The sequence below is a fragment of the Zootermopsis nevadensis genome, unplaced genomic scaffold, assembly GCF_977971745.1.
Source record: "Zootermopsis nevadensis isolate Lab colony 2312 unplaced genomic scaffold, Znev_1.0 Znev_ptg000057l, whole genome shotgun sequence".
Classification (NCBI taxonomy): Eukaryota; Metazoa; Arthropoda; class Insecta; order Blattodea; family Termopsidae; genus Zootermopsis; species Zootermopsis nevadensis.
This window is the reverse complement of record NW_028259188.1, coordinates 1,627,553-1,654,255: the sequence shown is the minus strand read 5'-3', so window position 1 is coordinate 1,654,255 and position 26,703 is coordinate 1,627,553. Positions and strand designations below refer to the sequence as shown.

General features: G+C 39.2%; 1 protein-coding gene across 7 annotated transcripts in view; it reads left to right on the top strand.

The window, feature by feature from the left end:
* The window catches only part of LOC147871391 (protein argonaute-2-like), a 61,810-nt gene that overhangs the window by 27,801 nt on the left and 7,306 nt on the right, over window positions 1–26,703 (top strand). For 2 of the 7 annotated variants that reach the window (XM_087361375.1, XM_087361374.1), the window contains exons 1-14: window positions 9,011–9,135; window positions 10,879–10,911; window positions 11,669–11,887; window positions 13,300–13,396; window positions 13,770–13,963; window positions 16,078–16,211; window positions 17,345–17,467; window positions 18,832–18,922; window positions 19,249–19,390; window positions 20,406–20,525; window positions 22,639–22,755; window positions 23,445–23,569; window positions 24,870–25,054; window positions 25,487–25,646. In XM_087361375.1, coding sequence (XP_087217501.1) covers window positions 9,071–9,135; window positions 10,879–10,911; window positions 11,669–11,887; window positions 13,300–13,396; window positions 13,770–13,963; window positions 16,078–16,211; window positions 17,345–17,467; window positions 18,832–18,922; window positions 19,249–19,390; window positions 20,406–20,525; window positions 22,639–22,755; window positions 23,445–23,569; window positions 24,870–25,054; window positions 25,487–25,646 — 1,805 coding nt within the window. In that variant the 5' untranslated portion in view covers window positions 9,011–9,070. Of the gene's footprint in view, window positions 1–2,330; window positions 2,531–9,010; window positions 9,136–10,878; window positions 10,912–11,668; window positions 11,888–13,299; window positions 13,397–13,769; window positions 13,964–16,077; window positions 16,212–17,344; window positions 17,468–18,831; window positions 18,923–19,248; window positions 19,391–20,405; window positions 20,526–22,638; window positions 22,756–23,444; window positions 23,570–24,869; window positions 25,055–25,486; window positions 25,647–26,703 lie in introns of those variants that run through there. The other 5 variants (XM_087361376.1, XM_087361377.1, XM_087361379.1 and 2 more) reach the window with 5 other exon arrangements.

Here is a 26,703-nt window from a genome sequence, read left to right as displayed (position 1 = left end):
TAGATAATGGTATTAAAAGCCGAATGTTTAATCGTTGTCTTTCTGTAAAGCATGTGCAGGCCAGCAACTTTTGTTAACAAGTAAAAAGTTATTACCACTGTATTATTTGTGCTGCATTGGTGTGGCTAGAAGTGTGAAGGAAGAAGGTATTTCTTTTATTTTTCCAGGATTGTTTCTTTATTGGCATTTTGATTTAAAGGTTCCACATTTGATTCTGACTGCAGATAAAAAGATTTATTTGCAAAACACATACCTTAGGGGCATTTTTGTTTTGTTATGTGTACCAGTCACACAAGATATGCATTAGTATGTTAATCTTCGAAAGGGTCATTTTGAAGACAAGGCATCTTTAATAATTTGTCTAGAATCCCTGAGCTTCATCTGCAGTTTTCGGTCATCTTGAAAAGACTCAGTTAGACAACAGACATAACATTCAAATGAGGCAATGTCATCCCAAGACTCTGACACAAGTCCAGAGAGCATTTCATTCTTATTCTTGGAGGGACATCAGGCAACATTTCCTGCATGGTTTTCTTCACCACACGCCAGTTCTACTTAACCTCACTTATCCTTGGTCAGGCACTTGTAGTGGCCATTCAGTGAGTTTGACTTCAGCCTGCTGTGATAGCCTTTCTTGAATCGCATGAGAATCATGAATGGGGGAATGGCCCACTTGTGATCCACGCTGTTCTCAGCCCACGCTACATGTAATAGTTTAAGTTTAGTGGTAAGCACACCCTTCACTGCATAGTGTCGTAATGTGAGACCATCTTCTCTTAGTCTCAATATAGCTGTACATTTATGTCCAAGACAGCTGATAGCAGCCTTAAGCTCCCTTGCACTGGCAAAAGGGTTCTTTGAGGTTTGGCTGCTGATGCAGCATCACAGACTGGACTTGATACGTGCTATAACCCAATTTCTTTGCACCTCTTAACTTGCCCATCTGTCAGTATTTCTGTAGCATTGCTCTTGTTGTGGACCCTGGGACACCATTCGTCCACCTGCAGTGATAGCATTTAACCCACCTTCTTCAACAAGAGTGATGACTTGCTCATGAGTAGATGTGTCATGGTGATCCACAGTGATGATAGGAGTTGTTCAAGCCTTGTGCACTGGTTGTATTATAGTAGAATGACCAAGAGATGTTCCATCCCCCATGATAAGTAATATAACTTGCTGCTGCATTCTTAGCTGTAAACAAGTAAGATTACATCAGGTGGCCATCAAAGTATATGAAACCCTCTCTAAGTCTCTGTTATGCAAATCAACCACACTGTTATCCATCTCAAATAACAAGTCATTAGTAACAAATGGAAGCCAGTGTAAGGTGAGTTAGCAGTGAAGTTGCTTCATTTGAACATTATGTTAGATCTGTAATTGAGTCCATACCAAGATGAATGACATCTTATTAAAGATGGCAGGTCATCAAAACAACCAGTGTAAGTGCTAACATACCAATTCGTATTTTGTGTAAGAACCTTGTATAATTTATGAAACAAGAATATTTCTAAAGTATGTGCTTTTGCAAATAAATTGTTTATTTGCAGTTATATTTTAACACAGAACCTGTTAAATAGAATCTGGTTTTTGATTTATAAAATTTATAGTGCCTGGTTTTTGTTATATGTGTTATTTTCATGCAGAATATGCACTTTATCTTGATATTGGTGCAGTGGAGATTTATGTATTTTCAAGCTTTGAAATTTAATTGTACTTTTGTATCAAACATCTGCATACAAGAGTCTGAAAGAGTGGAATTTCTCAAATGGATGATTAATTAAAAAAATATGATGGCCCTTGTATTTAGAGACAATTTCTCTGATGTTATTGTTTTTTCCTCCAGCTGCACTTTGTAGTAGAAATGAAAGGCCTTATAGACTGATTAAACATTATAATATGGGAAAAGGTGGTTTAAAGTCCCACATTAAGGGCCTATCAGCTGGACTTTATGGTTAACAGTTCAGCAATATGCAAGTGCAATGCACGTCCATCTGGACTGTGTATGAAGTAACACAAGGACAGCAAAGGCTAACAATGCTTTTTTAACTGTTTAAATTATTGAGGTTATGTGAGAGGATGATATTGTGAATGATGAATCGGAAGGAACATGGAAGGAATTTGTAATTGCATGAAGTATTCATGACTTATTTTACAGAACTATCCTGCCACTTACATGCAAGGACAGGAGAGAAACATGAAACATGTCAGGATACCTGATCTCTGAATCAATATATGAACTCAGAACCCCCAAAATTCAATGCAGGATCACTAACCATGTAAATGTGATATTTGGTATGTGAGTGTTGAATCTTTCTTTGTTTCTGTTGCAGGAGTATGAAAAATGTGAGGACTATCGGGCAAACAACCTGGAAGAGGAACGTTTTCTGTATGAGCAGGAACAGAAACTCAGTGATGAAATTTTTCAGAATTGATGTCCAAGATTAGAGAATGTGAGGAAATGTTTGGTGCACAAGAAGATGATAGCGACATGTTGTCAACAATAGAGGAGAGCGGAAGTCTTGAGAAACAGGTAAAGTGATTGCAGATCATAATCAGAATGCCTATAACCATAGATTTATTTCATAGAAACACAAGTAATGTTAGCAATGGAGAATTATATACAGTCATTTGAAACTGTTTCAAAATTTAAATGTGCATTAATAGCTATGACAAATAGAAGTAAGATTCATGTTAAAAGTATGAATATAACAAATTTTGGAAATAGTTTGGGGAACTTCATGATATACACTCATTCAGTAATGAAATGTAGCAGGTTGGGATGGGTCAGATATATAGTTTGGATGTGAGGGACAGGACATAAATACAGAATTTTTGTTGGGAAACTGATTTAAAATCGGCCACTTGAAATATAAAGAAACAGGTGGAGAGGTGTGGTGATAGATTTTAAAGATGAGTGGTGGATACAACTAGATTAGGATTGTGTACAGTGGTGGGTTTTATGATTGGAGGTGTCGACCTTCAGGTGCTGATACCAGAGAGTTGGTACCGGCACCAGTGACCCAGAATTTCTATTCAAGGTGCTTGCAACCAGTGAATCATCTGCCTCGTTTGGTTAGTGTGCTACACGTTTCTCCCATATCATGTGTTCTGTTTCTTTGTATATGACTGTGCCTGTTTCTTACCACTAACTTGCCAGCCATTCATCGCCCAGATGATGGAGGCAGTATGACCTCTGAAACGTCGGTTAACAACCCAGAAGACAGAAGTCTTCATACTCACCGTTGTGGAAACCTCAAATCTTACAATTTGTTCTGTTGAGAAATGTAACATTTACCGCAAGCCTTTTCAGCAACGTCGGTGCGAGTAACTGAAGTTTAATATGGGAGTAACTTTGAGGGTGATGGCTCCTAAATCCTTTTTGACGTAAATACGTCTATACGGAAAGGAAGTTTATGTATTGGCTTTATTCTAAATATTTCCTTTATACTTTATTCCTACCAGATACGTAGATTTGTGAATCAAGTTTCTCTTTATATGGACGTTGAAACTGTAATCATCGTCCAATTCTCTAGGTAGTAGCGTTGCCATATTATTAACATCTACTGGAACATTGATAACTTGTCCCAGTATCCGAAATGCACCCAATTGATGTCTTAACCTCCCAATTTGCATAAATGGAAGTAATGTAATGTAATGTTATCTTCAATGTCATCCATCTTGTTACGAAAGTGGATTGTTGACGGCAATAATGTAACACAACAATGCCGAGTAAACTGACCATTGTTGTCGGTCCATGTTTACACATTGTTGATATGGATTGACAACAATGGTTATGTTAGCTAAGAAACTAATTGTTACGTCATCTGTTTACTCGGCATTGTTGCATTAGTATATATTGTCGTCAACAATCCGCTTTCGTCATTGAGTAGGACGTCGTGGTCTCTTACAATTGAACAAAGTTTGAGAAATCTGTGACGTGGACGTCGTGGTCTCTTACAATTGAACAAAGTTTGAGAGACATGGAAGGAGGTGAGCTGGCCTTTCTGAAGGCCCACCTCCCTGAAGTGTTCCAACAGGTCCAGAAGCAGATCCTGGACGCCATCGCGGCGGAAAAGCAAAGACAGCGGGCAGCAGTGGCAGCAGCATTAAATACAGCAGCTACGACCGTGGTCGGAGGGCCTACTCGAGCCAACACTGGCAAGAGGAAAGCCAAAGAGTTGGACTTGTCCAATTCGAGCGGTTCGTTGGAACCCGCATCCAGGCGCCCGACGCCCGGGCCACTGTCCGGAGCCCAGTCACCTTCTCTGCCGGCACCGGCAAAAGTTCATCGGCCCGATGGACCGTCGGTAGCAGCAACATCATCCACCGCTTCCATGAGCAGGACAGTGCAGCCCTCAGCCAAGGGACCCGGCTCCCAGCCGGGACCCTCTTCCTCGATGGAGGTGACTGGGGACCTGTCCGGGCCGCTCACTGGTGTGTCATCTGACGCCGCTTCTTCTTCCAACGCTCAAGTGGACAAAACGGCTCCGGGGGAGCGCCGTAACAAAACCCCGGTGTACGTCTCTGGGGTGAAGGACGTACGCAGCTTCCTGCATAGGATTCGCGCGGAGTTGGCCTGCGGGATCGTGGCGCAGATGAAGGGAGACCTTCTGGCTCTTGTGCCTGAGACCGCCGACGGGTTCCGGGCCACCGTCAGGGTCCTGCGGTCCCTCGATGAGGGCGAGGGTGTGAGTTTTCACACATTCTCCCTCCCTGAGGATCGGTGCGTGCGCCTGCTGATTAAAAACCTGGGAGTGCGCATGCCTGAGGCCGAGGTACGCGAGGAGCTGGCCGCCATGCACATTGCTGTGCAGGGGGTCATGCAACTGCGATCGAGGCGCCGGGCCATGGACCAGGACGGTGACCGTCCCCTTACGCCACACTTTATAGTGTCGATAGCACGAGGCCCCGACGTGGCGAAAGTGCGTTCCCTTACTGAGATCTGCGGTCTGCGGGTCAAGGTAGAAACATATGTTGCACCAAAGGGGCCCATGCAGTGTAAACGGTGCCAACGCTTCGGGCACACGCAGCGGAACTGCGGTTATGCACCCAGGTGCGTGGCCTGCGGGGACGCTCACCCATCCGGGTCGTGTGCCACCCCCAAGCAACAACTTAAGTGCTGCAGCTGCGGAGGCAACCACACTGCGAACTATAGAGGTTGCAGTAAGTGGAAGGAAGCCAAGACGGCCGCTGCACAGCGTGCGAAAGGGGATCGCGGCCGAAAGGACGACGTCTCCACGCGCCTGCCAGCGCCCAAATCGGCGCTAGCTAAGCCTTCCCTCGAGCAGGAGAACTTGGGCCCTGGGTGGAACCACGTGGTCCGTGGTGGCCGCGTCGTCAAGGCTGCGGCTATGAAGAACCCCGCCCCAACGCCAACTGGAGCCATTGTACAGACTGAGCGGCAGACTATCCCCAAGGGCGGCCGTGCCAAGCCCGCTCGTCCTGTGGCGCCGGTGGCAAATCCCACAGCACCTGCTCTCAAGAAGACTGACCCCACCCCACCCAAGGGTCAATCACCGCTCCAGGACATCTCAGATATCCTGGAAACCCTCTCACCACGGGTCTGCATTGAGTTGACACGACGTCTCCTCGCCGCGATCCATTCACTCCCCCCCGGGGGGTCTCGTCCGCGAGCCCTCCTCAAAACCGTTCTCCTCTTCATGGCCGACAATGACTGCACGGCCTAGAGGACACGGTAGCAAGGCCTTGCGGCTGGCTTACTGGAACGCCGACGGTGTCCGCGACAGGAAGCTGGAGCTGGAGCAGTTCCTCGGTGACTACGGAGTCGATGTTTGCCTCCTGAACGAGACGCACCTCACGTCGGGTCGGGCCTTGAGGTTCGCGAACTACGTTTGCCACCGTACGGACCGCCCGACGCTAGGGGGTGGCACAGCGATCCTTGTCCGCAGGGGCATTGATCATTACCCTGTGCCGGTATCGGGTCTACAACAACTAGAAGCAACCGCCATTCACCTGGTACTGGCAACCAGGAAAGTCAAGCTAGTGGCGGCATACCTCGCACCCACCCGGCCATGGATAGAGTCGGACCTGACCGAGTGCTTGAGCGGGGGTTTCCCGGTCCTCTTGGCTGGTGACCTCAACGCGAAACACACGGACTGGAATTCTAGCCTTATCTCTACTAGGGGCTCGCTCCTGCGTGATTACGCCAACAGAAATTCCTGCTTCATCTACGGGCCGGATTCTCCAACCACGGCTCCCTACACACACAACGCCACACCTGACGTCCTTGATATTGTCCTCATCAAGGACTTCGTCCTACCGGTGCACCTGACTGTCTGCCCCGCACTCAGCTCAGATCACCTGCCCGTCCTCGTCGACACCACGTGCCGATCGTCCTTTCAAAACCTGCCTGATCGCCCGGACTTCGCGAGAATGGACTGGGCTGCATTCCAGGCTTGCCTCGAAAGCAGACTACCGGGGAACCCCGTGGTAAACGACGAGGAAGAAATTGACAAGTGCGTCGAGGAGCTGACCAGTGCTATCCTGGAAGCCACAGCAGCGTCCGCTCCCAAGCTTCGACCCCGCATTGACAGGCGACCGCTTCTACCCGCTAGTATTCGAGATGAAATACGCCTGAAGAACCGGCTGAGGAGGCGATGGCAGGTCACAAGAGACCCCGCTCTTAAGACCCAGGTCAATCGACTCCAGAGGTCGGTGACCTATCGTCTCAACGAGTGGCGGAACGAACAGTGGAGCGACACGCTCGAATCCTTGGACTGCGAGGACCAGTCGCTTTGGAAAATGACCAAGCGTGTGATGCGAGTCCCCACTCCGTCGCCCCCCTTCTTAGTGATGGGAGGACTGGCTCTCTCGAACCCCGAGAAGGCAGAAGCCCTAGCCGACAGCCTTGAGGTCCAGTTCCAGCCGGTAGACTACCCGTCGGACCTGACTACAATTGACATGGTTAACGAGGCGATGCGAGCATACGAGTATGCCCCTGTAAATGAACCAAAATTAACCAGTCCATCGGAGGTCGCCCAGGCCATCAAGGGACTCAAGCTTGGCAAGGCTCCGGGCCCCAACGGTATACCGAACAGGGTCCTGAAACATCTCCCACGACGCGCGGTAACCTTTCTCACGAAAGTGTTCAACGCGGTCCTTCGCAGGCAACACTTCCCCTCGGCATGGAAACACGCTCGAGTGGTGTCCATACTGAAGCCGGGGAAGGACCCCACGCTACCTTCTTCCTATAGACCCATCAGTCTTCTCGACACGGTCGGCAAACTCTGCGAGAAAATCCTACTAACGAGGGTCCTACACGAGGTCAGTGAACGCGGGCTGCTGCGCGACGAGCAGTTTGGGTTTCGACCCAGACACAGCACATCGTTACAGCTGGCTCGCCTCGTCGAAAGGGTCAACAGAAACCTTGATGAGAAGCGGCTAACCGGCGCGGTTTTCCTGGACGTGGCCAAAGCCTTCGACACAGTCTGGGTCCAAGGCCTCCTATACAAACTGACCGTCCTCAACTTCCCGTCGTACTTGGTAAAAACCATCTCTTCCTACCTCGCTGACCGGACATTCCAGACATCCTTCCAGTCGGCCATGTCCACACGTCGTACCATGCGGGCTGGAGTTGTGCAGGGCGGAATTCTCTCCCCTGTGCTCTTCAGTCTGTATGTCAACGACATACCCACACCGTCCCGCCACGTCGAGTTAGCACAATACGCGGACGACACGGCTCTAGTAGTCACGTCCCGTAGCCCAACGCTTCTCGTCAGGTATCTGGAGACCTACCTCAGTAGACTTGAGCTCTGGCTCAGGGCCTGGAGGATTGCTATCAACGTCTCGAAGAGCACCGCGGTTCTCTTCATTTCCGCGAGAAGACACATCCAACAGCCCCGAGCAGTGCAGTTCCTCGGACAGCCGATCCAATGGGTCAAAACAGCACAGTATCTGGGGGTCACCCTTGACGCCGGGCTTACTTGGTCGGCGCACGTCAACCAAGTGGGAAAGAAGGCAGCGCAACGATTAGGTGTGCTAGGCCCGCTTATCAATAGGAGAAGTGGCCTGTCAATCAGGAACGGTGTACTACTCTATAAGCAGCTCATCCGTCCCATAATGGATTACGCATGCCCGATCTGGAGGTCAGCTGCCCACAGCCACGTCCAGAAGCTGCAAGTTCTGCAATCCAAGTGTCTTCGAATTGTTACTAACGCGCCCTGGTACGTTAGTAACAGGCAAATACATGAGGATCTGGGGGTCCCTTTCTTTGCCGACCACATCAGAGCACTAACTGAGAGGTTTGACTCGAGGTTAGCTGGTGTGGGGAACCCCTTAGTTCGGCAACTCGGAAGACACTCGTGCCGAATGAGGGCTGCCAGAGTTCACCCAAGGGCAACCGAGGGCGACTGATGTTCAGCAGGCCAGCCGAAGCCATCCCCAAAAGACGGCCAAGTCAGCACAACGAGTGGTTAGACTACTCGGCTACCCTGACTGAGGTTTTCCGTGCTTTCCTCAGTTGTAAGGCGAATGCCAGGGTATAACTTAATAGGGGCACGGCCCGCCACCCTTCCCCCCGATCATGGAGGCCATCAGCTGAAGTGATCTTCCCCCCATGCCGCAGAGGCCTTCAGCCGAAACGGCCCCTCCCTCTCTGGGTTCATACCCCAGAGACCCAACCAACCAAATTCCTTCGACAACTTGCCTGACAGGATAACCTCCCATCAGCAGCAACAAATCCCAGTTTGAATGGTCGAGGCTCCCGCCACGACGAAACCCCGTTAGCGTTAGCAAAATTTCCGTTCTTATATTACGACCGTTTACCATTTCCAGCAATGCGTCTTGTGCGCAGGAATGGTTTCACCTAGGTAGGGACGATGCTTGCGCTTGCGCAGGCCTCTGCCCTCAGTTAGCTTCTTTGGTTGGTTTGGTTGGCTTTCGTCATTGCGGAAAGAGTTGAGCTGTGAATCGGTTGTAGAAAAAGTGCGTCGTAGACTAAATAATTTTGTTTGTTTAATTGTGTTTCATTACATTACATTTCATTTCGTTATATTACATTACATTCAGCTACCTTCCTTTCATTGTCTAAAACGTCAGAACTGTTTAAGAAATGAAGAAAGGTGAAAGAAGACGTTATCAACTACTTGAAGTACCAACAGCAACAACTTCAACAAGGTAGACTGATACTCGTTCGATATATTACGATTACGAAAACTCTTATGAAAACTGACTTTATGATCGATTTTAAGACGAAGATTTGCAAGGGTGGGGTTGAAGGTAGAAAGTTGACTGACCAAGAACAGTTGGCCTCTGAACAGCGAAGTAAAGAACTAAAACATCAGACCTACTTAACAAATAAAGAAAAGCGAAAGAATACTTACATTGATAAACGAGACCATATTAACGACACACGTAGAAAAACAGACGAAGATTTGCAAGGGTGGGATTGGACGTAAAAAGTTGTCTTACCAAGAACAGTTGGCCTCTGAACAGCGACGTAAAGAACTAAGACATCAGACCTATTCAACAAATAAAGAAAAGCGAAGGAAGACTTACATTGACAAACGAAATATTAAATATCAACAGAAACCGATAGACGAAAAACGCGAAATTATCGAGAAGGAAAGACAAGGACTCTAGAGAATGCGCTCCGAAAAGAGCGCTTTGCTCTAATCTCTTATATAAAAGTCTGATTTCTAAGAAGCTGAAGATTAAAGTACACAAAACAATAATCTTACCTGTTGTTTTGTGTGGGTGCGAAACATGGTCTCTCACTCAGAGGGAGGAGCACAGATTGCAGGTGTTTGAGAATCGAGTGTTGAGGAGGATATTTGGGCCTAGGAGAGAAGACGATGGGGCATGGAGAAAACTGCATGATGATGAGCTTAAAAATCTGTACTCCTCCCCCAACATTGTCAGGGTGATTAAGTCGAGAAGAATGAGATTGGCGGGGCATGTAGCGCGCATGGATGGGACAAGAGGTTTGCACCGGTTATTGGTTGGGAAGCCTGAGGGGAAGAGACCTCTGGGGAGACGTAGATGGGAGGATAATCTCAGGCGGGATCTATGGGAGGGCTTTGGTTAATTCGGTGATGAACCTTCGGGTTCGGTAATCCATCTAGTTAGTTATGTATAAATGTTTCAGATTTGGAATTGCGAATTTTGATAGTATCAAGTATGGGCTTATTAGTTGCCCATTTTTAAATACTACAAACACTTGCAGGAAAATTATATTTTACATGTAACTAATATTTCCAATTTTTAGAAGATTTATGTATGACTAACCTACCATTTGCTTAAGGCCCTGAGGAAACCCACAAAAGATGTTACAACAGTTAACCTGGTAAAAATTTGAACCAGAAACTCAAAATATAAAGGCGGGGTGATAAGGACTTCGCCACATTTGGTTGGTGAATGTATTGAATGTTGTTGTTTTCTGGGTTCTGGTGCTGTCATTACGCTTGAGGGGCACAGTTGACATCTTCGTGGCAAGAGTATTAAATATCAATCGGTCTGTACTCACTTCCTGGTTAAGTGGTACTTTATTAATATTGGTAAAAGGTTTCCACGTTAACATATTTATTTTTAGCAATGTAAAATTTGCTGCAGAAAATTGTGAAAAAAGTTAGATCTAAGAGCCATGTCATTGAGAGATCGTTTTATTCTTGGCACTTAATAGTACGCAGTTGAGTAGGAACCTTAAGTCTAACCTACATAAAAGCATTTAAATTCAGATTTGTGAAATCCAGTAATCTTGCCTGCTCAGAAAGTAAGATCACTGAAGAAATGGTTTTGGGTGAAATTGTAAAATTTATGTGACTACCATTATTTGCTTGTGATTAATAATCTCTTTCATGATAAAAATTTAGAGTTAATTAATATATATTTATGTTGTAATTTTTTTATATTTTGTTGTAGATATTCTGGTCCTGACATGGTGAGGAAGAACGGTAAGCTGTGGCCACTTTGTGTCTTGTTTGATATAATATTAAGGAGACCCAGTTCTCTGTGACCTTTTACTTTTTGAGAACTTTCACAAGTAGCTGTATATCTTGTTACAGCCTATCCATTAGTGGGTAGAAAACAGTTTCTGTTCTTGTTAATATATTTAGTTTAATTACACTGTGTACCGTTGCAATAGTGAAGGTGGCCATTTCTGAGATATGACCCTATGAGGTGGACTGCTACCTCAGATTGTAGGTTAAATAAACTAATTTTAAAGTTTCTGTTTTTATGAGTGCTGCAAATGCCCTTATAGCAAAACATGCCGAGCTTAGTTTAAGGATGATGTATTGAATATGTGTTTTCTAGTCTAAATTGTTATTAATTTGTAGACCAAGAAATTTTATTTGAATCAATTTTATTCCATTATTTTATCTACTCGTCATACCATATATTTAGACTTACACAAGTTCTGCTGTTAGTACAAAATTTCATGAAATTTGTTTTGTCACAATTTAATGTGAGTTTACTGGCTTAAATTTATTTGTTTAATCTAACAAGGACATCATTTATGTAATTTTGAAAACAGGCAATTTCTGGATGTGAAATAATAATATTAGTATCATCTGTAAACTACTAAAATAACCTTTATGAGTTCAGCCTGGAACTCCATCCTGGTGTTGAACTGATCTCAGTTTTATATTCTTGAATAAAGAATATTTATAAATTTTAAATATATTTTGTTGTTGATTGATGAACTTGCGGGCACTGTAAAGCAACAGACTGGAGATGCTGATGTTGCAGCTATAGCTAAAGGAATGCAGACATTAAAGATCCCAAATAGGACAGGTTGTGGGACGAAAGGAAGAAAAACTGTTGTAGAAACCAACTATTTATCACTGGACTTGTCAAAGCTTCGGAACAAAATTGCAATTCATTATGATGTGGAATTTAAACCGTCACCATTTCCAAAAAGACTTTTGAGGTGTGTATAGCCCCATTATAGTTTGCATATGATATGTACAGGTAAACTTTGTATGATTTTTATGGGATAATGAATAATAATTATGTTAACGTTAGATTCAAAATGGTTATATTTAGTTTTACAATAATTCACTCTGATTTGCATTATTTGGTAACTGGTAAGATTTTAATTGTACATATTTCAATGCACTGTTGTTTTTTTTTTAAATTATCTTACCCACAAATCTAGGAAGTAAATCAGTTTTTACGATGTTTTGAAGATATGTTGCGTGTGAAAATGTGTTTGCTATAATACCAATACATTTAAATCTAACAAATACTGAAATTTTCTGCCTTCAAAGACTTTTGACATCCATGGATATTTGTGTAGCTAGCAGCAAAAATGAATTTCTTACCTGTTGTCTATCTTGTTTAGGTCAGTTTGAACAATATTAAAACTTTTAATGACTTGCTTCTCTGATAACTCAGAATACTATGATGTTAATTTTCTCACAGTAATTTGTGTGTTGTTGTTAATAAGTAGGAGGCTAAATGTTATGTTTTGTATTTATACAATTTGGTAGAATCAATGCATTGCTTATATACTTACAGTTTGTTATTGTCAACATTGTCAGTGTTGGTAAAATTTATTACAAGTTTAGGAGCTAGCCAAAACTTTAGGGACCAAACGTAATGTGGTTTGCGAGGTGTTGCTTCATTTAACAGTACATTGCAAGCAGGTTCTTTCTCATTGTGATTTTGAATTAATGACTGCTGGCTCCATTATAGCATTATTTGTAGATGCATGTTAAAAAAGTCCTAAATTTTTGTTTTTGTAACAATACATACTCTAGTCCAGTGGTTTTGAACTTGTGGGTCAGAATGAATTGTGAGGGTGCCTTGAAAGGGTGACAAGCTTAACCTTTTCCTCACTGATTGTTGCATTTGTAACCACACTTGGAGGATACAATGAGGATCTTTGGTTAGTGTATGAACTGTAGTGATCTGATTTGTCATAAGAGATATTTTGATTTGAGGTTATGTACATTGTTTTGTATAACAATAAAGATTCAAATTATATAAGTTGATATATAAACTTATAGTATGTAGCATCTAGCTTGCTTTAAGTTAATGACATTTCCAGGTTCTAGCATTGTTAAGACCCAAGTAGTTTGGTCTGTAATGTAAAAAAATCTTGCTGTTTTATTATGCCTCAGTAGAATCTTGGTAGATTAAAGGTGTTAAAATGTTATTGCACAGTGTAGAAGACTACATTGCTTCTATTATAAACATGTATGTTATGCAGATTGTGTATGTTGTATTGAATTTTTATGCTTATAAATATATCATGTTTCTGTATGTTTCTAGTTTTGTTACAATTACTGTTGAAACTGTATAACATTTTGTGTAATTATACATAATCTCTTATTTCAGGCGTGCAATGGAAGAATTCAGACGGAGAAACTTTCCTGATCAATATCCAGCTTTTGATGGGAGGAAAAACTTGTACAGTACTCGAGAGCTGCCAGAGGTATGTTTGGTTTAATTTAACAACAATAAGCTGTTGCTGCTGGTAATGTTGATGTGGATGTAAAGACATAAACCTTATGATAGAGGCAGTACGCTCGTTTGAAACATTGATCATTTCCTACCAGACTACACAGTGCGACATCCCAGATGACAGCCATCTTCATACTTATCATTATGAAAGTCTCAAATTTTGCCATATCAGAGTTAATTAAAAAAGTTGGTTTTTCCCTTGTACCACTGTAAATTTGTTTTCCTGTGTATTTGTTGTAAGATTTATAAGTCTTCAGTTCTGAACATTGTGGTACATACAACTATTGAAATAGGTACTGTGATACTGTGTAGCAAAGTACTGAAGTGTTTTTTTTGTTTTTCAGATAACTGATCATTTCATGGTGCAAGATGATGAATCTGTTAGGGTTAAAGAGTGTGAGATTACCATCAAATACACATCTCAAGTTAATTTGGAATCCCTCTCTACATATATGAGCAGTGAGCGTACACTGGAAATCCCACAGAAAGCTATTCAGGCTGTGGATGTTGTGCTGCGCAATGCACCACCTTTGCATGGGTAAGTAGTTAATTAGCTGTTTTGTGACTCTTGGTGTACCAGAAACATCTGATTGGTCTGTAAGGTATTTATCAATACTGTGTCAGTTACAGAGATTGTGTAGTGTCAAATGAAGTGAATGAAAGTATGTAAAGACTTGAAAGATGTCTACTTCAAGATACTCACTGGTATTGCCTGCAGGGCCAAGGAAGAGCTAGAAAGCACTGAATCATGGTAACCAGAAAACCTGGCTGAGATTTGATCATGATCTTGAGGAGGATTGTGACATGATAATTGTTAGTTAATTTTAAAACTTGCAAAATAATTATGAATGTTGATTAAAATGGATATGAGTATTGTAAAACTCTGCATGTATTTAGTTATTATTTGTAGAGAGATTTTTTGGTTTAAGGGTCAATCTGCAGGATGATAGAACTGGAATGTTTCATCCCAAATTTGTATGTCATTTTAAATAATAGTCTGTGATATAAAATTCCAATTGATTCTGTTCAAAGTATTTTTTTCTGTGATCAGTACATATTTATCAATCAGCGTTGAGTTGTCAATGATTTAACTTACAACAGTGCTGTTTGTGCAGGGCCGGATGGGTCTTTGGTAGGTATGTTTGCGTCTGTGTGGGTGAAAAGGGGTTACTGGTGAGATCTCTTTCCTGTCAGGGTTAACATGGGGAATAAGGATGATCACCAGCTGGATTGTAGAAAATTGCTGTGAAGTGGTGAGGTTGCAGGAGCGTCAAGTTTTGCCACAGTTGTTAACACTGGTATATACTATATAGTATATGGTTTATTAATGTTGATGAAGATGATTCTCGTACGTACAACACAATGTTTATCAGAAAGAACACAGCCAGCTTTACAAAGAGGATGAGTCCACTCTAATTTCTTGGATTGCTGCCAACTAGGCCACAATGCAACTCTGTTATTCCCAAGTGTTTGGGACTGTTTCTACCAGTTGCCACTTCCCTACCCTCTTTTTACTGAAAGATTCCTGGAAAATAACTGCTCAGTACTTAGGTTTTTCAAAGGAGTAGCAGATTTATGGTGTACAGAGTGCATGTGGATACCTGCGTTTTACAGCTTAGTTGTGTGTGCTTGAACTCAGGGGTCCATGGCAGACTCATTGGCTAGACCAATTATAAACTGTGTTGTATCTCTCCAAACCTTTCATGACTATACATTATTAGAATTCTGAAAGGATTTTCCCTTTTTGAAGTGTATTTACAAACTGCTAAATTTTCTGTTTATTTGTTCCTTGCTTCAGCTTTATGTCAGTTTTATCTTGGAGTATAATTTTGTTTGATTTTAGTTTTACCTTAAAACACTGTATCAGTAAATAAATTGACGTTCTAAAATTTAGCTCTGCTTCTTCAGATGTTAAACAAGAAACACGAATTGTATGAAGTACCAGAAATCAGCTCATTATTGGCATGTCATTCATATTTTTCTCTCATTTTCCCAACAAGATACTTAAAAATATGGCTTTGCTGCTTCCTATATATCAACTAGAATTCATGATGTAATCGCAGTATAATTCTGTAAATTGTGCAGTAGACATGAAGTGCTGAAGCATGAGAAATAAAGAAATCTATTAGAGTTTGAAGTGAGTTCATAATGAGTCTTTAGCCTGGTTTCTGACTAAGTAATTTGTGGTTTTCCTGAGTTTCTCCACCAAAATTCTGATATAATGCATTAAAATATGTCAGAACTACTACTTCCCCATTTCATTAATTCTTTCACTGAACGCTGTATAACATGAGGCATTTAACAAGAAGATAATTCTGTGTTTTTCTTTGACAGTCGGATGCTGTCTTTTCGCTATGGAGGCTTGGTCTGCATGGGATTTATGGTGGATAAAGTGTTACTGGAGTGGGTTTTTTCTGAGTTCTTTTTTTGTATCCTGTCAGTTATTGATTAAAAAGTGTTCCATACTGTCAGTGCAGTGTGTGACTATGCAGGACATTAACAGTCTCATACCTGTTGAGACTTCAACCCTGAAGTTCGCTTCAGTGATGATTGTATTTCATGTCGCTGTTTTGTTGAGGTGCATGAAGAATTTAATTTGAAACTGTTTTTCTGTGTTTAATAAGATAATGGTATTAATGTTTATCTTGTTAGGTTTGTGCAAGTTGGACGCTCATTCTATACTCCTCCAAGCGGTACAATTTTGAAACTCGGTGATGGACTTGAAATGTGGTATGGAATGTTCCAAAGTGCCACTTTGGGCTGGAAGCCATTTGTGAATATTGATGGTCAGTATATTTAATGGTTGGTAATACTTGGTACTTGATACAGGGGCTTGTCTTAGTGTTAGCATTACCCTCTATATTTTTAGGTACCTTGTTTAGTTGGACAACATTCCTCAACCCCCTGAAAAATTTATTGCAGATATTGTCAGTAGGCATATTTGAAAGTTAAATGTCAACTCTAAACAGAATCACATGTGCACCAAAATACATAACCAGGTACTGAAAACGACACTTTTCTGTTTGCCTAAGATGAGGTGTTTATCTGAGCTGGTGTGCCAAGATTTATGGTAATGTTTATTATTAATGGGTCATGTGTACTACAGGCTGCTGAACATTCTTTGGGAAACAAAATACATCAGGCATTGAAAACATAGAATACATATGAGCTTTTATTGAAAAATAAGCAATATTTTTTCCATTGTTATGAATTCTTGGTATTTGTTACATTTTTCATTTTCGTTTGTTATTGTGAATAACATTTTATTTTATAAAGGTTAATTGTGAAAAAGGTCTATCACTTCTTTTTTAAATAATCCAGGCCATAAAATTGTTTCCAATGAAATTCATTATCCAGAAGACAGAAATCTTCATGCTCACCACTGTGAAAACCTCAAATCATTCTCATTATCATTAGTTTGTACAACTGCTTTAAAATAATTTGGCACCAAAGGGGCTAAGCACATAAGTGGTGACAAATAAGGCATTTTTTTATCAAAAGCTTTGGGTTGGTGGTCCAGTTTTTAGCTCTGAACACGAAACTTGGCATGATTTTTAATGACTTACAGGTTTTCTGCATAAAGTTGTAAATTATTTTTCCTTGTATTGAATTAAAATTATATCACATTAAAAAGATTTGAAATAAAAGTTGTAGATGTGAATGGGATATATGTATTACTTGTAAATGTTTTTGTATGTGATGCTTATTTTGAGAAGCTTGATAAAGTTTGCAGAGTTGTGTAAAATAAAATAATTTATAGTCATGTACATTTTTAAAAATTGGCCATCTGTTATGTAGAACCCTTCAGTGGAACTGTAAAATCGGTGGACGAGTATGAATACTGAAGTAATCATACTGCAGCACTAAGTTTATTTGTGACATTTATTTCTGATTTAATTGTGATAATTATGTTTGACAGTGACACATAAAGGTTTTCCATCACCACAAAATGTTGTGGATGCCATTTATGAAATCTGCAGACCTCAAGATCACAGTGAGTTGAACTACAATCAGAAGGAGGATTTCAAGAACTATATCAGTGGTAAGGGTGAGAATAGTTACTGAAAAACTGCATTATCCCTTTTAGTACCAAGCCAGTACATTATGCCATAAGACTGCGAAGCAATTTTGTTTGAAAAGGAAGACCTGTAGTTAAGAGATATATTTTTCTTTGGAAATGTAGTTTACACATTCAACAGAACTGTGTTCATATATGAGCTGTTAAAAGCAAGTAAAACGTTTATTTTGCAAAATACATTTTCAAATTAACATTGAATTTTCACATTTAAAATAATGTTCTCCAAAGATCAAAAAGTTATGAACACAATTAATACAAGTTGCTAGGAAACCACAACAAACTCATTGTCAGCATTGTTATTCACAGCAAAACCATTACAGAGATCAGTTGGATAATGCTGTTTAAGGAAATAATTGCTGTTTATTCTGAGAATCATGAAAACCATAAATGCAAATTATAAGAGATATTGATTGTTAAAAAAGGTGGAACATGTAGTTAACACTTAACTTCAAATACTTAAAGTTATGAATAAAATAATATGGTTGAAAACTCTGTTGATCAGGGACTATTATGTCCCTTTAAAATTCACTTCTTAAGGTTTTCAAATGTGGCCTTTTCAAGTAAGGTGTTTGAACTGTAGGGTCCGTGCTAACCATATGCTGGTCTTTTAAATTGTGGGCATAAGAGGAGAAGTGACATTATATACTTTTCTCAGGAGGGACAAAGTTATTTTAAATATTCAGCAATGTGTGTAGGCCTATTGTTAATTTATTTACATACAGATTTGTGTCCTCACACTATAACATCTGACTGTTGGTTTAGCTATTTGAATAACATAACATGAAGATGGCTGTTTTCTGGGAACTTCTGCCAGACTGCATGGCACTATAACCCAGAAGACAGTCATCTTCATGCTCATCACCTTGAAAATCTCAAGTCCTACTAAGCAGCAACATTATTTGGTACATAGGAGTTATCTCCTTTTTGCATGAAGTTTTTGAATTCTAGTTTAAATAGCATTTCTGAAAGCTTAATGAAACTGCAGTCAGAGTCTTCTATTAAAACAAACTTCTTTTAGAAGTTAATATAGCCAGTTAGCTTAGTATGACTAGTGTTAGATTCCCAGCAGAGGCGGAGGATTTTTCTTCAAGTCCCTGCATGCAGACCAGCTCTGTAGCCCACCCAGACTTCTTTCCCGCGGGTAGTAGATGGGCCTTTCTGCAGGGGTAAAGCTTGGATAGGGCATGCCGCTGAACAAATCATTCCCATGTAATGCAGAGGTCAAGAACATATGCCAGCTTTATGTCCTGTCCTGTCAAGTGCCTTCATTGTATGTGTGACAGTCTAAAAGTATACAAGTTGTTGGTATTGAATTTTATTTGTTTCAGACTTAAAGGTTGATTACATGATCCCTAACAACCCAACCAGCAAGCGAACATTCAGGGTAAACGCAATTGCTGAATGTCCAGCAAAATTACGGTATGTTCAATCTTTTGTGAGCTACAGTCATATCTTTATGTTCACATGTTTTTCATCAATAGATAGCTGTGAATGTACAGGAATGTTTCTGACTTCACATGTGCAGTTATATGAAATGAGAAATATGATAGCTACAAGTTTGCCTTGATAATTTCTACCATCTGCTGAAATCTCTTAAATTATTTTTCCTGGAAATAGGGATCTGTGTTAAACAGAAATTTTTTTAAAATGGTAAAAATTCAGTTTCCCTGGGATTGCATTATGAGTATATTTTATGATGTTACAGGAATATTTTGATTTACATGTAATGTTTTTTTATTATAAAGATTTCAGTTGGATGACGGTCAAAGGATGTCAGTTCAAGAATATTTTGCCCATGTCAAGCGTATACAACTGAGATTTCCACATCTTCCATGCCTTCATGTTGGTTCACTTAAGAGAGAAAAGCCAATATATCTTCCACCAGAGGTATAGTACGTGACTGTAATCTTGAGACTTGCAAGGAATGCAGGAAGTCCGAAGTGTTAAAGGCTGATGTTATCTTTCCTCCTTCACCCCAATTCCTCACCCCGAAAGTCTCAAGATTACAGTCTTACACTGTAAGAAACCTTATTTTGAATTGATATATGATTCTTTATGCACTGTAAATCAGCCCCTATAGAACAGAGTGGGACTGTTTACTCCCTGATTGTATTTGGACTGTTTCTTAATACAGCTGACATTATTGTCATTTTATGTAGTAGAAGGGAATTTTCCTTTCCATACAGATGGTAAATTTTGCTTTTCCATTTATTGTATTTGATTCTTCCTTGGATTTCCTCTCATTGGTGTGGACTGTCTTATAAGAAAACCTTCTCCATTCTTCACTCTCCTCTTGTATCTGTATGTCTTCTTTCACTTAGTCTGTCCTCATGCTTGGTCTCCCAGTCTGTTTTTCAAAACACTAGAAGGTGTTTGTGTTCTTTTACTCATATTTACAGTGCTTCATTTCAAATATTTAAAAACAGAGTTCTAAGAGTACCAGATGTAAGAAAAATATATTTAGTGGTTTGTGAACTGAGTTTAACAATGATTTATACACTTTCTGTATCGCTAAGTTAGTTAAAACCAGGACATATTTCTAGAAAGAACTGGCACAGCTTTTATGGCATGTCTGACAATTTTAACATGTTTTGACAATCTTTATTTTTTATATTTTAAAGCAAAATTGCAGGTATTCCTTACTGGTGCATGCTGCCACAAAGAAAGCTCTGGTTACAGGGGGCTGAAAAAGTAGATCAGGTGGGGAAGCAAGAAATACAAGCAGAATTTTATTTGCGATACTCTTGGAAAGCAGTATGTGTTTAAGATTTACATTTTGGGCATATTCCTGAATGATTTCACTTTGCTTGAAACCTGTAATTTACATGAACATGCATTGATAAATTTCATGATATTATTAATCTGCTGTGATCATACATTGAAATGCAGTTCTTTTTTACAGTTGTGCTCAATCTCAAAACATCAAGTGATTAATAAGAAAATGAGTAACAAAGAGACTTCTGCAATGATAAGGCATACTGCAACAAGCACTGATAAGAGAAAACAAAAAATAATGGACATGGTATGTTATCTTGGTTGTCTTTCTTACTGTAGCTGATATTGTTTTTTTATTTTGTTAAATTACCTCAAGTATGTCTTGCATTCTGAACTTTTGCTTTGTACATGACTTGAACACACATTTCATAAAGTTCATAAAGTGAAACACACGCACTAGACGTCGCACTTGAGTGATTAGTACTTCTGCTGAATATTTGAGAGGTTCTTGGTCCAAGGCCTAGCTATTGTGGCTTGAGATTTTAGTAATTCTCTTCAACTTCTCCAGGTAAGTGCTGGGATAGTGTTTTAAGACAAGGCCATGACTGGTTACTTCAACTTCCTTCACAATTCAAAATTCTATATCTTCTCATTCAGCACTATATTCTCTATATAAACTGTGCAATTAAAAAAGTGTTGTTTAATGAGCAGCACAAAACACATTCATTGTGCCAGTACTTTCTTACCTACGTTGGACTATTTCAATGTTGGACACCATTACATAAATTTATTGAACAAATACTACAAGTGACAGTACAATGAAACGACATACAGATGAAAAAGGTAACCTTTTAATTTGCATCAAGGTAGAGGTTTACGATATGGAAGCCATTTACCACATGGCAAACATAAAGGAATTATTTAAGTTCTTGCATCACTTTGTCCAAGGTGTCACAACTTCCACTGAATTTGGATATGTGTATTTAATTCATGAAGTATGTGTGGCAGAGGAGGTTAGTAAACTGCATCCTTTGCATAACCCCATTAGTGTCAGGTCAGGGGTTCTGGGAGGCCACGTGCAAGGCAGGTTTTCATAAAGGTAGTCACCGACTTCCAAATGCCAGAGTTGCAGTGCACAATCCTGCTGGAACTAGGAATCCTCTTGTGGAAAATCTTCTAACATTTGTGGCATTAACCACTATTGCAATTTGATGAGATACATGATGCCTGTAATTGTGCTTTCTTCAAAAAAGGTCTGACCATAAATCATTGATCTGGATAAATAGCGTGTGGCTTTTTGGTACCCCAGATCTGGACATTATGTGTGCTCACACATCTAATCAGCAGGAAAGGTGTGGAGAACCTGTGGGGTGTACTCCCCCTGAGGGCACCCTTGGGCTCTCTCATCAAGCTTCAGTCCATGGTCTAACTCAAACCCAATCTTGTCCTTGAAATTTAATTTGTAGGCATCCGTCTGGCATGTTTTTCAGCAAAGATCATGGTTCCGTGTATCTCTTATTGTATGAACTTTTATGTTCTGCCATATATGTTGAGAAGGGCTGATCATAATTTGTCATGGAGTGAATTATGATTAGAGGCCATTTCATATTCATACATCTCAAGTTCTCGTAATGAATATTACGAACGTTATGAATGTTTGGACTCAACCCAGCATAATGTATTAAGTTACTTTGTTGTTATAGTAACATCAGAAGAAAGTATGTTCTGTGGATGGAAGTGAATTAGTGAGCTCTCTAAAAATTAAGTATTGCATTTCTGTGGTGTAATCTGTAACTGTATCACTTTTGCAGATTAAGAGGATAAATATGTGAGTGTGTGAAAAGAATAGTGATAGCAAATGGAAGGATCAATTACTATTCCTATATATGATTAAGGGGATAATGTTAAGCAGTGTGTGGTGTAAAGTACACTTTTGTAACCTTTGTGTCTTTCAAAGAGTATTACTTTTCAATTTTGATGTTGCTTTAACATAAAAATGGGAATGTGAATTATGTGATGAAGTACAATATTAGTATTTTAACAACTTTATATTTTAAGATGGCTGTCTTCTGGTTGTTCCACTGTGTAGTCTGGATGATGGAAGAAGCAAGGACCTCTGAAATGTCAGTAAACTTCTACCAGACTACATGGTGCAACAACCCAGAAGACAGCCATTTTCAGAATCACCGCCGTGAAAACCTCAAATGCTACTTAACTTTGTTGGTTTCACACACATATTGAATGTAGTGAAATATGTGGTTGTTGTGTTTTATATACAAAAGTATTGTGGGTTGCTTCGATTGAGTACATACTTAAGTAATGTATGTATCTTTGACATCCTCAAAATTATGCATAATTTGTTGTTGTTCAAGCTATGCAGCATTTACTACATATTTGAGTGTGTTTTGGTTTTATTTCAGTTGAGGTCAGTGAGATTCAATGAAGACCCATGTGTCAGAGAATTTGGTCTCTCTGTTGGAGGAAAGTTTGAAGAAGTAAGTGCTCGGATCCTGGATGCTCCGAAGTTGGAATATGAAGTGAGTACATTAATTGAAACTTCATATAGTGAGTCTCCTTGTAAACATTGTTCATTTTTCAAGGACATATTATATTCAAGCATTTTATTTTTGGGGTTTATTACACAAATATGTTTAATGTAACTTGTAGTCTTTCATCACATACAACAATAATTCAGTTATTATCACAGATGTATGTTTTTGAACAACATGTTTCAGTATAATATACCATCTTCAGGCTTCCATTTTACAAAATATAAAATATGTGAAACAGAAGGTCACTGTGTAATTTTGATTAGTATTGTAGAATAGTTTGCTATCAGTAGGTTATAATAAAATTTTAAAAATATACAGGCTAAAAATATTTTGTTGGATCCTGCATTACAAATTTTTATTTTTAAATACGTAGATGAGATACGTTACATATTTAAAAACATACATTGATAGTGTTTAAAATGAAAATCATTGCCAAGTGGTTAACAATCCTATTTTTTATTTGGGAGGCCCCATGTTAAAATCTTGGCCTGGAGACTGCCTATCCTGACTGGGTTTTTTGTAGTTTTCCTCAGTCCCTCCAGGCAGATACAGGGATAGTACCTTAGATTAGGCCTTGACTATGTCATTTCACATCTTTCCAGTTCAGTTTTGTACAGTTGTGTTTTTTAACATAGAGTACATAAAATGGACTTAAATAGAATTGTTATTTTCAGAATCAGAGATCTCCTACAATACCAAGGAGTGGTGTGTGGAGAGCATCAAATTTTGTTATCAGCGGTAATTTGAAATCTTGGATAATTCTCAACTTAGACAGTTATGTAAAAGAAGATGCACTCGGGTGAGTATTAACCAAATGTGATGGCAATTTTATTGCTTTGATTTTAGCAGAGAATTATGAAATAAAATGTGATACATAAGATTGAGGTGAGAAAGCTTTGTTGTAAGACTGCAAGTACTTCTGAAATATCAGTAGATGAGTATGATGATAATAGTTTATAGACAAATCAATACTTTTCATCTAATGATTTTTTAAATTTTGTCTTAATACAGTACTTGAAGAGCCATCTGACTCACCGTCAACTTATAATTCACATATTTTATTTTATTACAGAACTTACATGTATTAGGTAGAAGCCTGTTTAATAAGAATTTTTTGGAAGAATTTATGAAGCCTGATTTCCTTCAAAATTCTTGTTCTGTATCACGATTTTAGCATTAGTGTAAATTAAAAATTGGGAGAGTAGCCCATTGCAAACAATGGGACATAAAAATATCAGTGTTGGTCTAATATAAGTTGTATCTCATTCCAGAGAAAGTCACCACCTCTTGCTCTAAATAGGTTGAAAAAAATTAGAATGAAATCATATAGTTCTCAGCTTGCAGCCTGCTGATATGTATTATATATCACACATTAATTTTTGGTATTATTGTATCACCCTGCATGATGATAAAATAGTTACCATGTAATATTTATGTACTTTTTAAGTGAGTGGATAATAACAATGTCAAATCAACTAATTTTATAAGGAAAAAAATTGAGTAAAATGTTTATCTGTTTCTAATTGGAACTCCTCACAGCACAAAGCATCATTAAATAAATAACAAATGAGTAAAACATCCTCATGCTCATCTCCATTAGTTAATCAACTGATAGCCATCAAAACAAATATATATATTGCGAAACTTACCTGGTATTGTTGAACATTAAAGAAACATGCCTTAATGGAAGTAATACTTTTTAAAAATTAAATGGCACACAATATTTGAAGTGCCTGCATATGAGATGTTTGTGTCACCCCAGCTTCAGACGTTGTTAAACCACAGCAGTGTTACTGATAGTAGGAAATTAAAAAGTAGGTGGGGTGTCCTTTAATGGCATGCACTTCATTTTAGTTTCATGAAAATCTTTCCAGAGAGGGAAGTAGACTAAAATAGCACAGATGATGTTAAATCAGATGACTTGAAATACACTGTTCCAAGAATAGAATGATTAATAATTATCATTAAAGAGTGACTATTCAGTTGGAAAACTAGTTATTGTCTTCTGTTTATGTAATACTACCACTGAGTCTACAGTCATTTATCCTATTCTTTCCATTTCATTAATGGTTTTGTATATTTAAAATTAAAATTTGCAGGCGTTTTGGAGAATTAATGCAGAAAACAGGGAAGAATTTTGGGATGAATATTGCACGTCCATTGCAATCACGAAGTTTGCGGTTTCTAGCAAGGGATACATCTGAATTGCAGGCATTCTTCACTTCAATGAAACAGAGAGTTGATCTGATTGTTGTTGTGATTCCAAATGTGAAAAACAGTTATGGTAAGAGGTCTATTATATGAATAAAGCACTCATCCACCCTTGTTTAAATAAGAGGTTCTTTGATTAACTTTTGTCTGTTCAAATGTTTTGGTCTGTATGGTGAGGCTAGCAGGAACTAAATTAATAATTTTACGCTTTAGTGTTCCATGTATGTATATAATTTTGGCTGATACACATTTTGAATATTTTAATTTTGCCTGATATAACCTCAAAGTTTGGAATTGTTGACATATAAACATAAAGATTACTGTCGTACAGGATGTTGTGCTGTATAGTCTGGTAGAACTTTACTGACATTGCAGAAATCTTGCCATGTAAATAACTTTCACCTAGGAAGTTCTAATTAAGAAATGTGTTCTCTATTTTATTATAATTTTTGTGGTCTTCTTGTTTTGTTGTATGAATTAACATTTGTTTTCAACTGTGTTGTAGCCAAGGTGAAGCAAATTGCAGAACTGTATGTTGGAGTCTTAACTCAATGTATAAAGTCAATAACAATGCAACGTATGAATGAAGCTACATGTTCCAATATTCTTCTGAAAGTCAATTCAAAACTGAATGGAGTGAATCACACACTTTCATCTGTGTCAAGGTAAGTCTCATTTATGAAGTAACTTTTAGCATATTATTACATATTTACATAATATTTAACCTAAGGGATCCATAACTACAACCATAAGATTTAGTTCTTCCTCTCTGTTTGTTTATCTGTTGTACTTTCTCATAAACGTCCAGTTAATTTTCCTTTCTGACTGAAGTAAATATCTGAAACTGAACATTAACTACATTCTGAGTAATGTTTTTAAATTACACTGTATTTACCACAGGAAAAGATATTGTACTGTTTATTTCCAATTTCCAATTAAATGCTTGAGTCAACTTTCCGTTTTTGATACTTTTGCAACTGCATAGATCATGTAGTGTCAAGTGGTGGGATGATTGTGGGTTGGAAAATGATTTGGAAGTGTTCTGTAAGCTATTTTTAAGGTAAAATACAAAGTGAGCCACCTGCTCTGCTGCAAATGTGAGTAAAACTTTTTTAAGGAAACTGGGACATGAGCTCATGTATTTCTTCTCTGGAGAGATGTAGTAATATTTTTGGGCATAAATAGTTGATTTTAATTAAATTTTAAAGTGATTTCTACCTTGTGAACAGAAGGCTTTTTAACATGAAAGTCCAGTTTCAATCCCAAGACAGTCCATATGTGGTAGTATTACAAATTTTGCACTGAGTACTTTGTCTTCTTTCTGCCACTCATTATTTGATCAATGCTCATCTGTTCTATTGCCATCTCTGAGGTGTGTATCAGACCCTGGGCTGTTCATTTAATTTGTGCACAATACCTCTCATCACTTTGTTAGTCATTACTGCTTTCCAGTGCCACTTTATTGCCTTTGAGTACCCTCTTTCAGTGCCATAACTTCCCTTCAAGTACTTTATATAAGTGGTAAGTACCTGTTTATAGCCTCCACTTATTACATTCTGAAGTGCTGCTCTTATACGTGAAGATCGTCATCCAAATACATGTCATACCCTTGAAAGCTTTGGAAACAAATGAGAATCATGTAGTGCCACATTAAGTGTAATAATTTTCACTGTTAGAAGTGTGTGGCCGAACATTATTGTCTTAATACATGACGCAGGTCTT